Below are 16,073 nucleotides of genomic sequence, written 5' to 3' on the forward strand. Positions count from 1 at the left end.
TAAATTAAAAATTGCGAATTGCTAACATATTGGTAAGCTGATGATCCTTCTGTGTACTTTTAAATTGAAATATACATAATGCGTAAAGTGCACTGAAATAAGATCAAACATGCCGCCTGAAAAATACTAAATTACTAAATTCGTAAATTCGAGCGGGCAATCCACATTTTCCAGCTTGATAATGTTGGTACCATCAAATAATTGTTGATTTGTTAAGTTATTATTACAAAATCGCTGACGAAAAGAGGCAAATATGTCGCAGACATGCCAGGGAACGGAAACCCTGACGATAGAGGCTCTAGATTTCATCTACGAGAACGAAATGGAATGTGAGTACCGAAGAATACCTAAATGCCGGTTAAACTAAGATTGATTCCGCATTTTACAGACTTGCACCTCAAACAAGCGCCCAAAAAGGAGGAGCAAGCCAAGGCGGTGAAGATAAAGCGACTGACTTGCAACATAAACGGCTGCACTTACTCCACGGACCGGAGGAGAGACTTGAGGCGACACAGGCGGTCACAGAAGCACATGCTGCTGGAGTCCTACTCTGACTCCGAGTCCGAGGTAGAATCGTCGCTGTTCTCGTGCAACGTCTGCGGCTACAAGACCGCCAAGCGGTATTGCTTCGACCGGCACAAGGAGTCGCGGCGCCACATCATGAAGGAGCAGGAGGAGTGCGAGAAGCTGATGGACGAGGCGGAGAGGGCGGAACAGCCGGTAAAACGCGTGAAAAGAGTGGAGGAGCCATCGCCCTCGGATGCGGAGGAAACACGATACGCAAAAGACATCCTGCACACATGCACGCCATGTGACTACAGCACCACTCGAAAATCTCAACTCAAGATGCAAGCAAAAAGCCAGGCGCAAATTGAGGTTGTGCAAAGCCAATTGATGCCGAATGAATACATACAGTATCTGCCCCACGACCAGGAACAGATGGTGGAACTATCGTTGGAGTCTGGGGAGACCGAGGACGAATACCTCGCCTACAAGAAAGAGTGCAGCTCCACCATGGAGTGCAAGCCCTGCGAATACAGAACGGCCAGGAGATTCTGCTTCGCTCGCCACATGCGATCGGAAAGGCACCTGGCCAAGGTTCAAGCTGAACTTGATGGCCTGGAGGAAACTGAAGCTCTTGAGCCGGTAGATTACTTGGAAGCGGAAAATGAGCTGGAGGAGATTGATCACAGAGAGGAGAGAACGGTTGTGGAGGTGCTTGATATGCATGCTATGGAAGAGTCAGATATTGTGGAGGATATACAGTTCCTAGAGGAGCCAAACGGACTGGAAGAGATCGACAATCTAGTGGAGATCGACGGGGTGGTTCAAATAGAGCCCGGCTTCGAAGTGATAGAATATACAACTGCCGAAGAAAACGTTTACGAGGAGATCGTGTACCTGACCACCGAAGACAGTCCGGAGGATATTTCCTACTTGGAATATTCCTATTTCCTGGACAATGAATAGATTTGCCATTTTCTCAACACTTTTGTTACTTTTACTTACGTCGAAAGCCACCGAATGGTTAAATTACAATCAATGCAATGACCAAACTTTAGATATTAATGAACTTTATAAAAGTTTTTGACTCTTGATAAGCCAAAAATGCTAGTGCTAAGAAAGATTTAAAATTAAAAGAATTGAAGAGCTACGAAAAGGTTTCGTAAATATATTATTTGTTACTAAGAATAAAGTATTTTGATTTTGAAATTTGCAAATTTTGAGTATTATTAATGTTATATGTACATATGTGTGAGTATCTTTGGAATTGTGTCGAAGTTTTGATGCTACACAGCACTACAAATTTTTTACCGTTCAAAATTGCTTATACCAATTTTCAAGCAGTGAACAGCTTTATTGTTTTTAGTATAATTTCAGGCTTCCACGAAAAAGTATTGAAGCGGAATAGTTTCTTATTTTATAATAGTTTAAGCATCAATCAAACTCATCAATTCGCGTGCGAGTGCGAATACTTTTGCTCGCCACTGTGCATCTGGCAGTTTTCCGTTCTGGTTTTGACAGCCCGCTTTTCATCTCTGCGCAGATTCGACGCGCACGCACTGGAACTTGTTTAACGTTTTTATGTTTTTCACTGCACAACTTTGTAAAATCAGCACACGATATTTAAATCAGCGCACAATTATTTCCGTGTGTCCTGCGGGAGGGGAAGGACACGTTCACATTCATCAGCACGGAGCAGAGGAAGAGCACCCCAGTAGGAGTCCCGTTTGTTGTCCTATTGATTTGCCCCCACTTTTTGGAGTTTTTCGTTGTTCCTTGCACACCATTTTCGGCATCCACCGCCCCCGCTGCGCCCACGAAAGACAGGTAAAAACAAAGTGCAAGTGCTCCCAGTGTAAATATAAACAAAAGAGGTGAGATGTGATAACGCTCGCTCTCTTTTTCTCTCTCTTCGGCGATCTCTTGATAATGCCGCGCGCACTGGTGTGCGTGGGTGTTCATCCAGGCGCCTATATAAAGGGCCGTTCATTCACGGCGAGCCCATTAAGTTTTAACGAGAAGCTGCCGCCGGATCCGCCAGGTGTAAAAGTACCGTGAGTCTTCGCCTCTAGGATTTTCCCATTTGTAAGAAGTGACGCGAGTGGAAAGCTAGTGACTTTGGTATTACTTACAGGAAGTTGTAAAAAACTAGTGCCATAAAAGTGATCTGAGCCAGTAAAAGTTTTAGATTATTGTTTACAGAACAACAAAATATAAACTTCTCTAAAAAGGATACACATTGAATTAAATAAAGTGCATTTAGCCAAAATTGGATATTTAAAAAAGGAATCCTCGAAACTAACAATAGAATTCAGCAAAAATAGTTTTTGTAGTTGTTTTGAAAATATTTCTAAATATTTATTTAATATGTGTAACCCTGTAGAACGGGATAAGTATGTCAAAATCATTTGTAATATCGATGTGCTTTAATTTGTATTTGATATTTGAATCCTATCCTAACTTATGTGCTACAATTGTATTTAAAACAAACATTTATGGGTCAAGTTTACCACTTTGCTTTTATCGCGGCCAAACAAAACGCTCGTGAAAAGTGCTCAAATAATAAAAGAACCAAAAGAGCGCAATCATCATGCGTCCACAATCTTTAGATTCGGCGTATTAAGTGGCAGCCGATTGGGATAGGAACTAATAATAGTTTTAGTTGTAATCCCATTACAGCGGCACCTGTACAGGATACACGTACACCCCGACCAATGACCTGGCACCTGAAGCTAGGCAATCGATAGAATTAGACCAAACCGACCAAGATGCAGTCAATGAAAGCCGATGAACTGCCGGAGAATCCGCGCGAGAACTCCAACATCTTCTCATCCCTGATGTTCTGGTAAGTTTGCGCACCCGAATCTCATAGAATCCGATCTAATTCGTAATCCCATCCTCAGCTTTGCCATGCCCACATTCTTTAAGGGACGCAAAAAGACACTGGATGAGAATGATTTGTACCGCGCCTTACAGGAGCACAGATCAGGTGAGTTCTGGGTAGGATATGGCCAAAGTTCTCAGTGCAAAAGTACCAAAAATGAATCCCCCACATGCCTTGCATAATAAATGGGCTCGAATTCGGGGCAAGATAATTTATGGACATATCTGCGGACCAGTCGATAAGCAAATTAATTGAATTATTATAAAGAAATCGGCCGACGCGTCAGATAAGCTGATTTAAAGTCAAGGAGTTTTGAATGAGAGAAGAATTTCTTATCAGCACGTACCCAGATTAAGCCATACGTGACGTCATGTGGCAATAGATTGGGTTTTACTAGGTGACCACATCTGGCCATGTATTATCTATTAGTCACCTAGTAAAAGTGCTTTACACCATGGACAGGCCAGTTCCATTCCTTGTGGCAATCATGAGTGGATTTTCGATTTCATCGCCCTTTGCCCAGCTGTTTGGAGTGCTTCCTGGTGGAGATGGGCATTAGTCGCGTGTGAAATCCCTGGGTGCCCGACGTGTCTCCTTGCACCCTCCTCCACTCCACCTGCATGGAGTATATAATTTATATAATCAACTAAACCGCATATTTACCACACTATCTCCGGCATTCAGACACCACCCGAATGAAGTGCGAAGTGCCTGGGAGACACTTCAAGGCACCCGACGATTACGATTAGATAGGGTTTAGCATGCGCCCACTCTTTGTGGTTGTAAAGCCTTTCGGTTATTCCGCCGGTTCGAAGGATCAGCGAGCATTGAAGGGCTCTTCTCTAAAGGGGAAGTTTAGATTAGATATCTGCACTGGCCTATTGCTGCTTGCACCATATATGTATGTACACACCACTATTTCATTGAGATCATTTGGCGGAACTACGGCCGAGTCTAATCCGGACGATAAGATAGCCCTTGGATACGCGCTTTCTGCACCATCACTCATTCTCATTGAATTATACGATCGGCGGAGATAGTGGTATCCAATCTGGCACTTTCAGACCTTTGATTTCCTCGAACAAAAACGTTCGAGGAGCACCGAAAAGTGACAAACGTGATATCTTTGACAACGTCCGCTGGCCACAATTAATTGAATTTACTGCCCAACATAGTTGATAACGCCTTTTCAACACCCCCGATATTGCACGCAATTAGGCACTCAGGCTTATTTACTTACTTATTATAAATGGGCTCCAAAAGATACAGTATTGAGTGCGGATCGTGCCAAAGGGGAGGGGCTTATGCAATGCCAACCATAATGGCTCATATCTGGCCAAATAGGTGCAGATGATGAGAACCATATCTAATGCGAGAGGCTTTTGTTTTGCAATTCCCAATCGGTGTTCAATCTAAGGCCACTCGAGCCACACATAAGCCTTGCGGAAGTGCCGGAATCTGAATCCCCATATGGAGGGTAGTTGGCTAGGAAATCTGCCCGTCGATAAGATCGATTGGAGGCAATGCAGCTGGTCGGGATTTGCTTTGTTGCCAGCCATAATTCACACTTAAAGCAAAGCACTACAATGACAATTTACTGGATTTATTGGCCGCGGTTACGGTCCAATTGATAGCCATTCCTACTGCTCATTAAGGCCCTCAAATACAGAAGCTAGCGATCGATAAGCACTATTGTTTATTCCCGGACATGGCATTCCCATGAATAATATTCTATAATCGATTGTTTTTCATTTAGTTAAGATACATTTCAAATTAGCTTAGACACAGTGAAATCTTGAATTGTAATGCCATATTAGGCCTTTTAAACTTTAGATAAAGAGATGTCTATCATTCAGCAGATAACATATACTTTACGGCGGTCGGTATGAAAATCTGATTATCATTCATATTTTCCAACTTGACAATTTGAAGGGTTTATACAATGATAAGTTCCGTAACATAGTCAATTTAAATGATGATAGGCTCAAAAATAGATCTGGCATATATGTATGTATGTACATATGCCTGAGTGCACGTACAAACAGATGATTAAAAAATCAATAAATTTTTTTATTACCGTGATGAGTAAATATTGAAAACTGCATTACTTACAAGAGCAACTTAATGGGTGTTTATACTTTGGAGGCTTCTTTAAACACCAAAGTGCCATCTGCCAATTATGTGCCAACATGGCTCGTTAGTCAGTCAGGATAAATATATACAGTACAACATGTCCGCGGGTGGAGTGCACCTGGTTGATATCTCAATGCCTTTGTTTCCAGATCACCTGGGCAGCAAGCTGAGCGAGGCGTGGGAGAAGGAGGTCGAGAAGAAGCGCAAAAAGAAGAAGACCCCCAGCCTGCTGAAGGCCTCGATGAACGTGTTTGGCTGGCGCCTGGCCGGTCTAGGCCTGGTCCTCTTCATCTTGGAGATCGGTTTCCGGTAAGCTGCCTGCGCCACGCCCAACTCCCGACAGCCGGCTGATTTATAACCCGTAACCCATACTCTTCTCAGAGTCACCCAGCCGCTGTTCCTGGGCGGTCTGGTGGCCTACTATGCGGACGCGAGCAACCAGGAAGGCGATAACCAGACGAAGGCATACCTCTACGCCCTGGGCGTGATCTTGACAAGCGCCTGCAACGTGCTCTTCATGCATCCCTACATGCTGGGCATGTTCCACATCGGCATGAAGGCCAGAATAGCCATGACAAGTGAGTTGGGATGGGGATGGGGATGGCTCCCTTTGTGACACATGAATAACGATCGCCCTGCAGGCATGATATATCGGAAGGCGCTACGATTAAGTCGAACGGCGCTGGGCGATACCACAATTGGTCAGGTGGTCAATCTCATCTCGAACGATGTGGGCCGGCTGGACGTCTCGGTTATCCACATGAACTATTTATGGCTGGGTCCGGTGGAGATTGGCATTATCACGTACCTCATGTACAGGGAGGTATGTAATCACAGATAGTTAGGATTGCTGTTGAAATCATAATTAAGTTAAGTTGTTTGGTTACTTTTTCATTTTGTAATTATTTTATTTATATATATATTAGATCTAAATACAAAAGGTTTCTCAAATTCCTGAGACTCTTTTGAGTTTAGTAGATTTTAATATCTAAATATGAATCTTTTGAAGTCAGCCTAGTAACATCCACTTATCCCACAGATTGGTATCTCCGCCTTCTTCGGCGTGGCGGTGATGTTGCTGTTTATACCCCTGCAAGCCTATCTGGGCAAGAAGACCTCCGTGCTGCGATTGAAAACGGCTCTGCGGACGGATGAGCGTGTGCGCATGATGAACGAGATCATTTCGGGCATCCAGGTGATCAAGATGTACGCGTGGGAGATTCCCTTCAGCAAGATGATCAACTATGTGCGCACCAAGGAGATGAACGCCATCCGCAACGTGAACTACATCCGAGGCACGCTGCAAAGTTTCATCATGTTCGTCACGAGGATATCGGTGTTCGTAAGCTTGGTGGGATTCGTGCTGCTTGGAAAGCTTCTGACCGCCGAGAAGGCCTTCGTGATCACCGCCTACTACAATATCCTGCGTAACACCATGACCGTCTACTTCCCCATGGGAATATCCCAGTTTGCCGAGCTCTTGGTCTCGATCCGCCGTATCCAGACGTTCATGCTGCACGAGGAGACAAAGGTGCGTGACAAGTCGGAGGACCTGGACGAGCAGAAGCTGGGCAAGGCGGGTCTAATTGCTGAACCCACCGTGGCCCAGACCACTGGTGTACTGAAGCCAAGCAGTCGTCGCACCAGCGAAGCGGAGCACAGTATCGTCATAAGCAAGCTGAAGGCCAAGTGGGATCAGAAGAGCACGGACAACACGCTGGACAACATTTCACTAAAGTTCAAGCCGCGTCAACTTGTGGCCGTCATTGGGCCAGTGGGCTCCGGAAAATCCAGCTTGATTCAGGCTGTGCTGGGAGAACTGAATCCCGATTCTGGTTCGGTCAAAGTCAACGGCACTCTCTCGTACGCCTCCCAGGAGCCTTGGCTCTTCACCGGCACTGTGCGCCAGAACATCCTCTTCGGACTGCCTATGGACAAGCATCGCTACCGCACTGTGGTCAAAAGGTGCGCCCTGGAGCGGGACTTCGAGCTGTTGCCCTATGCTGACAAGACTATTGTGGGTGAGAGAGGAGCATCTCTCTCTGGAGGTCAGAAGGCGCGTATCAGTTTGGCCAGAGCTGTTTACCGGAAGGCTGACATCTACCTGTTGGACGATCCCCTTAGTGCCGTGGACACCCATGTCGGACGTCATTTGTTCGATCAGTGCATGCGTGGATTCCTGCGCGAGGAAATCGTACTGCTTGTGACCCATCAACTGCAGTTCTTGGAACAGGCCGATGTTATTGTGATCATGGACAAGGGCAAGATCAGCGCTATGGGCACCTACGAGTCCATGGCCAAGAGCGGTCTGGACTTCGCGCAGATGCTGACAGATCCCAGCAAGAAGGATGAGGGTGCCGGCGATGCCCCAGACAAGAAGAGCCTCTCGCGGCAGAACAGTAAATTGCGGGACCGACACGGCAGCATCTCCTCCATGGAATCTGCTGCCGAATCCTTGGCGGCGGAGTCTCCCATGCAGACGCAGGAAGGCCGCGTCGAGGGACGCATTGGAATGAAGCTATACAAGAAGTACTTTGGAGCGAATGGCTACGGACTGTTTATCGTATTTGCCTTCTTCTGTATTGGTGCCCAGGTGCTGGCCTCTGGTGGTGATATCTTCCTGTCCTACTGGTAAGTTAGATACCCGAAAGATAAGGATTTTCCTAACCGTTTTATTGCTTATCTAGGGTGAACAAAAATGGTGAAGCGGAGCGTGACACGTTTATGGCCAGATTGAGACGCGCTTTCCCCGAAACCCGCATCAACGCCGATACCGATCCTGTGGACATCTACTACTTCACCGGCATCAATGTGTCTGTGATCATCTTCTCGCTGGTGCGGAGCATGCTCTTCTTCTACCTGGCAATGCGCAGTTCCACGACCCTGCACAACACCATGTTCCAAGGTGTGACCCGAGCGGCGATGCACTTCTTTAACACCAACCCCTCCGGACGCATCCTCAATCGCTTCTCAAAGGACTTGGGTCAAGTGGACGAGATTCTTCCCTCCGTGATGATGGACGTAATGCAGATCTTCCTCGCCATCGTGGGCATCGTAGTCGTCCTGTGTATCGTTAACGTTTGGTACATCCTGGCCACGGTGTTTCTTGTAATTGTTTTCTACCTCCTGCGCGTCTTCTATCTGAGCACATCCAGAGACGTAAAGCGACTCGAAGCTGTCAGTAAGTGGATTTGATATTATACCTAGTGCATTTAAGATTTTAGTATAATCACATTTATTAAATCAATATTTCTTATACCAACAGCACGTTCCCCCATTTACTCTCACTTGAGTGCTTCCCTTAATGGCCTGGCCACCATCCGAGCGTTTGGAGCGCAGAAGGAACTGATTGCCGAATTCGACAACTACCAGGATATGCACAGCTCAGGCTACTATATGTTCCTTGCCACGAGTCGAGCCTTTGGATACTGGCTGGACTGCGTTTGTGTTGTCTACATCGCTGTAATCACACTGAGCTTCTTCCTCTTCTCCCCGGAGAACGGAGGTGACGTCGGTCTGGCCATAACACAAGCCATGGGCATGACTGGTATGGTCCAGTGGGGAATGAGACAATCGGCCGAGCTGGAAAACACAATGACGGCAGTGGAGAGAGTGGTGGAATACGAGGATCTTGAACCGGAGGGTGACTTCGAGTCCAAGCCAAATAAGAAGCCGCCAAAGGATTGGCCAGAGGATGGAAAGATCGTGTTCGACGACCTTTCGCTGAAGTACTTCCCCGACAAGGCGGCCGACTACGTGCTCCGATCCCTGAACATTGCTATCGAGGGTTGCGAAAAGGTGGGCATTGTGGGACGCACTGGTGCCGGCAAATCTTCGCTGATCAACGCTCTGTTCCGTCTGTCCTACAACGAGGGAGCCATCCTGATCGACAGCCGCGACACCAACGACCTGGGACTGCACGATCTGCGCAGCAAGATCTCCATTATTCCTCAGGAGCCGGTGCTGTTCTCGGGCACCATGCGTTACAATCTGGATCCCTTCGACGAGTATAGCGACGCCAAGCTGTGGGAGTCTCTGGAGGAGGTAAAGCTTAAGCATGTGGTGGCTGATCTTCCCAGTGGCTTGCAGAGCAAGATATCCGAAGGCGGCACCAACTTCAGCGTGGGACAGCGCCAACTGGTGTGTCTAGCTAGAGCCATTCTTCGAGAGAATCGCATTCTGGTGATGGACGAGGCAACGGCTAACGTGGATCCGCAGACGGATGCTCTTATCCAGACGACTATTAGGAACAAATTCAAGGACTGCACGGTGCTCACGATTGCCCATCGTTTGCATACGGTTATGGACTCGGACAAGGTGCTGGTAATGGACGCAGGAAAGGCGGTGGAGTTCGGATCTCCGTTCGAGCTGCTCACAACCAGCGAGAAGAAGGTGTTCCACAGCATGGTGAAGCAGACGGGAGACTCCACTTTCGATGCCCTGCTGAAGGTTGCCCAAAAGGTGGGATTGCGTTTAAAGATTCAATGTAACTTGTCCACATGCCTAAGCTCTTTGTCTTCCTTTCAGGCCCATGATGACAACCTGCGGCTCAAGAAGGATTCTTGACATTTCGCCGTTCCGAAGGCTTTTAAAGACTACATACTTAAGATACTGGAACCAATTACGAATCATCCGGCGGCCAATGCGGGCATTCAAAAGACCTTCCTCTTTGCGGAGGCCTCCAAGCAGAAGTTGTTAGGATAGCAAACCATCAGCGGCGCCAGCAGACATCACCACTGAGCTGCCGCTGAGGAACTTTTTACAATACGTGTACAAATCAAAATAATTGTTAGTCAGGTGTATAAAACTAGGAAACTGAAGGGAAATCAAACAGCAAGACAATAAGTTGATGTTAGAGGAGCGTAGGGAGTAAATGTTTTTGTACCTTAAAAAAAAGAAAGATTGATATAAAATGCAAATTGTGCAATAATTAATTTTAGCTGAACTTTGTGCATTGGCCTTCAAAAGGTCGCATTGCATTTGTATTATGTGTTCCAGTAAAACGACAATAACAACCTTAAAGAAAAAAAACCCAATGAAAAACCCAAAAAAAGAAGAAACTAAGAGAATTCTATGAAATGTTACGCCTAGTATAAATATATGAGTGTTTTTATAGTAATTTATTAATGTACAGGTATACAATAAATGTAACAGCTCGGTTGGTTCTTTTGTTAAAACGTTTTTATTTGTTTTATTTCATTATATCGACTTAGCGACTTACATTTGCCCACTGCTATATACACTAAGAGATTGTACGCATTTAACTTAAAAGTATCTTCCATTAGCTGCAAGGCCCTCACTATAATTATTGTAAATAACGGCTAAAAGCGGATAAAGAAACTCATATTTAGTTGATGTTGTTTTATGTTTTATGGCTTAGCTTTATTTGCCTCTGCACTAAATTGCAGTTCAGCATGTGCTACATGGAAAATAGATAGTTGGCCTCCCCTCCGCGCATCCTATAGGACCAGCGACAGCCACGCGGCCATCAGGCAGAATCCTCCGACGGTCGCGTACGGCTGCAGCCGCTTCTCGCCAGTCAAAGCGCGGTAGTACATGCAGCCGCTGAAGAGCATCATGCCCGTAATCATCAAAGTGCCAGTCTGCGGGAGGAAATAAACCAATTACTTTAAGTAACCACAGTCATTTGGGCCTGTTCCGAATCCCACTGTACTCGAAATCTATAATCACGGCTAAGCACGACTATTGTAACCAAACGATTTTAGGATGCAATGAATTTGTAGCATTTAAATGTTCAGTCAGGAGATATACATATGTAAGAAGTTCCAAATTGCAAGTAGTTTACCCAAAGTTTAAGTCACATTGTTATCTAAATGCATTTACATTTTTTAATCAGTAAACTCAAAAACGGAACAGGCCCTATAGTTTATAGTCTATGAGTAGAAGTTAGCGAAGACGGCCAGCGTTTTGCGTGCATATTTGGTGTTAGCTTTAGTTGTTAGCTTTAAAACGTCGACAAAACGGAGCTCGATAAAGCCCAGATTTTACTTATCAAATAAGGCTGATGACAACAAATACCAATTACAAGATAACAGCAAAAACGAGAGAATCTATGCCTTTTTGGTACATTTTTAACATACGATTGTAATTATGAAGAGAGTAAATCAAGAAATTCCTACCCAAGACCCCGAACCCATATCAGCTATGAACCTGCTCATATCACAAACCTAAGAGTTATCCGAATTAACGCAATTATTATACAAATATCGTGTGTGGTATTGAAAATTACTTTGTAAGCTGCAATTAGTGGTTGTTGAACATTTAGCTTTAGCTTTGGAAACATTTCATATACAACATACCTATATTATAAAGAAGTAACTTGGAGGATGCGCTTGGCCCAAATCAATATTCATTCATAGCTCAATTTTGTAATGTCAATCAGCGCATTAGACTAGCTAAGCAGAGAGTCAATTATTCGAGTATCAATGTTGGAGTTTCGATTCGAGAGTAACGCGAGTTGTTATAAATTCCGTTCAGAGATCTAACTTTACACAGAGTTTATGTAAACGACAAACCGACAAAGAAAGCTTTACAAATAAACCAAATACACGATCGAGATCGATACTGATAAATGGTTTCCTTGGAGTCAGTGACTAAGGATGGGCCTGGCGGAGGTGGGACTTAACCAGACATCTTCAGGGGAATTCAAATTTGGACTGCTCCCATTTAAACTTACGAATACGGGATAGTGGGCCAGAGGCATGGCCATCATGGCAAAGGAATGCAGGAAGTGGATGCGATTGGCCACATCAGCAAAGGCCTGCGAGTCCACCTGCTCCTTGGGATCGCTGACGTCCTTCAGGACGTACTTGCAGTAGGCGCCCATAAAGATGGCCGACGCGCCGCCGATCCCGGCCAGCCGAATGAAGTGGTAGTGGCTGCCGGCCAGTCGGTAGAGCGATCCGTGTGAATGCGCGTAGTTCGCGGCAGGGATCAGCGCCATACTCGTCTCCTGCACCGGCACTTTCTTAGGACGCAGACCCTGCAGAAAAACAGTTTAGGATTAACAACCCAGAACTTCGTCTAGGAAAAGTCGATTATTTACAAGCGTGCGGAGCAGGGCGGATGCGGACGAGGCTACCATTTTGCTGACAGGATTGCCCAGGGTCACGTATTCGATGGTGTCGGCGACTGACATTGTGTATTGTTTGCTCAAACTTCGTTTGGCGATGGAAAATCAAATCAGCTGCGGCGCTACTACAAATTTTGACGCAAAATGCCCTGGCCTTGCCGGACTGGCGTTCAATTCAATGTTGCCAATTGTTTGGATTCTGGAAATATGAATGCCTCGGGAACGAGAATTTCTTAACGTTTGAAGTGAGAAGAAATGGTGATATAAGCAAAACAAACAGAACATATATACTTTGTAGACTTTTGTATCCCTGGTTAAACCTTTCAAGTTCCAGCTGTTGTTTAATTGCTGAAAATTTAACCAATATATATAGTTAGTTGATGGATAAGTGATTATTTTCAATAATTCCGACAAAAGAAAAATAAGTACTTGCAGTCCATTACTCAGAAGTCGCTCTTACTAAAAAGCACAGCTAATAAATTCGCTTCACTTGACAACCCTAACGTTTGACCGGTGCGGATACACTGAAATATCAGTTCTCAATTGGAAAAGTTACATATTTTCGCCGGCTCTGCGAATAAAAGAAAGCAAGGCAAGTGAGAGAACTGATTAAAACCCCGTTATCGACCGATTCGTGAGCAGGTCGGGGCGAAATCATATATATATATATATACATATATAAGCTGTACAAGCGAAGCAACCACTGACAATTCGATCGCTTTTCAGTCGAATCAGCGCAGTTGAACAATGAAAACTGCAACTCATTGCGCATTTCTAATTATCGCGACTATAGTCGCAATAAGCGGAGCAAAAGGAGCCGAGGGAGAACGCCCCTACAGACGGAGCTTCATCAATCCGTATCCGCGCTACCAGTTCTTCGACGATGGTGTCGATCCCGGGGAGCCCCTGTTCCTGACGCCTCTGATCAACAATGCTTCGATGAGCAAGCAAGAGGTTCAGAAGCTGGCCCGCGTCGTGGGTTCCCAGTTCCATGGAGTTGAGAGCTACTCCGGCTATTTGACCGTGGACCCCGGCTTCAAATCCAACATGTTCTTCTGGTACTTCCCCGCCGAGCAGGAGCCTGAATATGCGCCAGTGGTTCTGTGGCTTCAGGGTGGACCAGGCGCCTCCTCCCTGTTCGGCTTGTTCACGGAGAACGGCCCACTGGAGTTGGACGGTCATGGAAAGCTTCAGAAACGCAACTATACCTGGAGCAAGACGCACAATCTCATCTACATTGACAATCCCGTGGGCACTGGCTTCAGTTTTACAGAGAACGATGCCGGCTATGCTAGGAACGAGAAGGATGTCGGCCGCAATCTGCACGAGGCCGTGATGCAGCTGTACGAACTCTTCGAGTGGGGCAACTCCTCTGGTTTCTGGGTCACCGGCGAGTCCTATGCCGGAAAGTACGTGCCCGCCCTCGCTTACCACATCCACAAGGTACAAAATGCCATAGAGACCCGCGTCTACGTGCCGCTCAAGGGCGTGGCCATCGGAAATGGTCTCTCGGATCCTCTGCATCAGCTAAAGTACGGTGACTATCTCTACCAGCTGGGCCTGATCGACGAGCACGGACTGAATAGTTTCCACGATGCCGAGGCGAAGGGAGCTGAATGCATCAAGAGTCACGACATGGAGTGCGCCTTCGACGTATTCGATTCCCTAATCAACGGGGACCTCACCAATGGCTCACTGTTCAGCAACCTTACTGGATACAGCTGGTACTACAACTACTTGAAGACGCATGATGATGATGGCGCCAACTTGGGCGAATTTCTGCAGGCGGGAGCCACTCGGCGGGCAATACATGTGGGCAACAAGCCATTCCATGATCTGGACAAGGAGAACAAGGTGGAACTTCACCTGAAGAAGGATGTCATGGACTCCGTGGCCCCGTGGATAGCTGAACTGCTGGCCCACTATACTGTGTGCATCTACAGCGGGCAGCTGGACATTATTGTGGCCTATCCACTGACGCGCAATTATCTCAACAACCTTAAGTTCCCCGGTTCGGACAAGTACAAGTTGGCTCCCCGCGAAGTGTGGCGCGTTGATGGCGAAGTGGCCGGCTATGTCAAACACGCCGGACATCTGGTGGAGATCATGGTGCGCAATGCCGGGCACATGGCTCCTCACGATCAGCCTAAGTGGCTGTACATGATGATTGATCACCTTACTCATTACAAGCACTAGAAAATGCGTACCTAAACTATTCAATACAATTTGAAGACCAAATTTAAATCACTTTTTATAGAATTAATCATGAACAATTTGGTGTGAGTTATAAATGCATAAATATGTTGATGAGAGCATGGTTTTGTTAATACTCAACTAAATTCATCTAATATGTTACAAAACTATATATAAGTTTAAAAAAAATTCCTCTCGTAAATAGTCAACAGTCATTTTTTATTTAAACAAATATTTTGGGATGAAATGAATCCCAGGTTAATTCCCTTTAGTTATCCTATCCAATATAAACTAGAGTCCATTAACAATGCTTTTAATTCAACTAGTCGAAAAAACGCAGTTAATAATTAACTATCCGTTTCTCCCTTAAAGTTCCTGGCCACCAGAAAGTGCTCGGCGGAATCTCCGCGGCTAGCGCGCGGTTTTACTCTCTTCACTTTCTCATAAAACCTAAGCATATCCCGCTCCAGCTTGGGGACGTCCCCATTATCCCACACCTTGACCACCAGATGGGCCTGTGGAGCAGACATGGCTAGGGCAAAGCGCAGCACCTCGTAGCAGAGGTTTGTGATGCTCTCCTGGTCCAGCATCCTCACTCCGGTGGCGTTGGGTGCCATGTCAGACAGCACGCAGTTGACCTTTCTGTGTTGTAACGCTTCCCTCAGCCGCTTTTGCGCCAGGGACGTAGTGAAATCCATGCCGCCAAAGATTGTGGCACCCGGCACAGCATGAAAATGCAACAGGTCGATGCTAAAGACGGCTCCCTGCGGCGCCCGCTCCTGCTTTCCGTTGGCATTGGTCCGCTCCACGGCCACCTGGGTCCAGCTGCCGGGAGCAGCTCCGCATTCCAAAACTGTGTCTCCGGGCTGCAGGATTCCGTATTTGTCGTCGATCTCCAGTAACTTGAAGGCACTCCGGCAGCGATAGTTCATCATGCGGGCCTTCTCCACGTACGGATCCGCCAGTTGTCGCGTAAGCCACTCCTGGGAGCTCTTGCTCCGGCCCTTGAGGTTCCGCGGCTGCTGTTTGGCATACTTTCCGCCTATTTCCGTGTGCAGCAGGCGTTTAAAAACACAATTACCCGTAAAAACAAGCCGCATTGTGTAATATCGAATTCAGATCGCCTATCGATTTGTCGATACAAGTTCTGGGACGTTTACACTGCATACGCAGCAACTGCAAAGATCACATTATATTACCACGCATATCTTACAATTTTCTCCATGTTGGACTGAAAAGATCTGTCCTCACATTTAAAAAGCTTTC

The 16,073-nt window shown here is 46.2% G+C and overlaps 5 protein-coding genes across 6 annotated transcripts; 3 read left to right on the forward strand and 2 right to left on the reverse strand.

Annotated features, from left to right (window-relative positions):
• Positions 1-15: 15 nt before the first annotated feature.
• Positions 16-1,721, forward strand: LOC6727406. The gene is made up of 2 exons (XM_002102755.4): positions 16-329; positions 389-1,721. The coding sequence occupies exons 1-2, from the start codon at positions 254-256 to the stop codon at positions 1,468-1,470; spliced, it is 1,158 nt and encodes a 385-aa protein (XP_002102791.2). The 5' UTR covers positions 16-253; the 3' UTR covers positions 1,471-1,721.
• Positions 1,722-2,380: 659 nt separating this feature from the next.
• LOC6727407 (probable multidrug resistance-associated protein lethal(2)03659) lies at positions 2,381-10,698 on the forward strand. Of its 2 annotated transcripts, XM_039295247.2 has the most exons (10): positions 2,385-2,558; positions 3,184-3,349; positions 3,408-3,493; positions 5,671-5,830; positions 5,903-6,099; positions 6,163-6,344; positions 6,561-8,152; positions 8,209-8,702; positions 8,787-9,982; positions 10,049-10,698. In XM_039295247.2, the coding sequence occupies exons 2-10, from the start codon at positions 3,273-3,275 to the stop codon at positions 10,085-10,087; spliced, it is 4,023 nt and encodes a 1,340-aa protein (XP_039151181.1). In that variant the 5' UTR covers positions 2,385-2,558; positions 3,184-3,272; the 3' UTR covers positions 10,088-10,698. The 2 variants fall into 2 exon arrangements, with proteins under 2 accessions (XP_016033953.2, XP_039151181.1); XM_016176389.3 differs by having other exon boundaries at positions 2,381-2,558; positions 8,787-10,698.
• Positions 10,699-10,872: 174 nt separating this feature from the next.
• LOC6727408 (transmembrane protein 256 homolog) lies at positions 10,873-12,945 on the reverse strand. Its single transcript, XM_002102757.4, has 3 exons — positions 12,588-12,945; positions 12,219-12,524; positions 10,873-11,124 (listed from the first exon to the last, which is right to left on the reverse strand). The coding sequence occupies exons 1-3, from the start codon at positions 12,678-12,680 to the stop codon at positions 10,981-10,983; spliced, it is 543 nt and encodes a 180-aa protein (XP_002102793.1). The 5' UTR covers positions 12,681-12,945; the 3' UTR covers positions 10,873-10,980.
• A 130-nt stretch (positions 12,946-13,075) lies between these two features.
• LOC6727409 (venom serine carboxypeptidase) lies at positions 13,076-15,016 on the forward strand. Its single transcript, XM_016176391.3, has 2 exons — positions 13,076-13,206; positions 13,341-15,016. The coding sequence occupies exon 2, from the start codon at positions 13,362-13,364 to the stop codon at positions 14,808-14,810; it is 1,449 nt and encodes a 482-aa protein (XP_016033955.1). The 5' UTR covers positions 13,076-13,206; positions 13,341-13,361; the 3' UTR covers positions 14,811-15,016.
• LOC6727410 (rRNA methyltransferase 2, mitochondrial) lies at positions 15,006-15,952 on the reverse strand. The gene has a single exon (XM_002102759.4). It carries the CDS (start codon positions 15,905-15,907, stop codon positions 15,155-15,157), a length of 753 nt encoding a protein of 250 aa, XP_002102795.1. The 5' UTR covers positions 15,908-15,952; the 3' UTR covers positions 15,006-15,154.
• Between the last annotated feature and the right edge of the window lie 121 nt (positions 15,953-16,073).

Source organism: Drosophila simulans, chromosome 3R, assembly GCF_016746395.2.
Source record: "Drosophila simulans strain w501 chromosome 3R, Prin_Dsim_3.1, whole genome shotgun sequence".
Taxonomy (NCBI): domain Eukaryota; kingdom Metazoa; phylum Arthropoda; class Insecta; order Diptera; family Drosophilidae; genus Drosophila; species Drosophila simulans.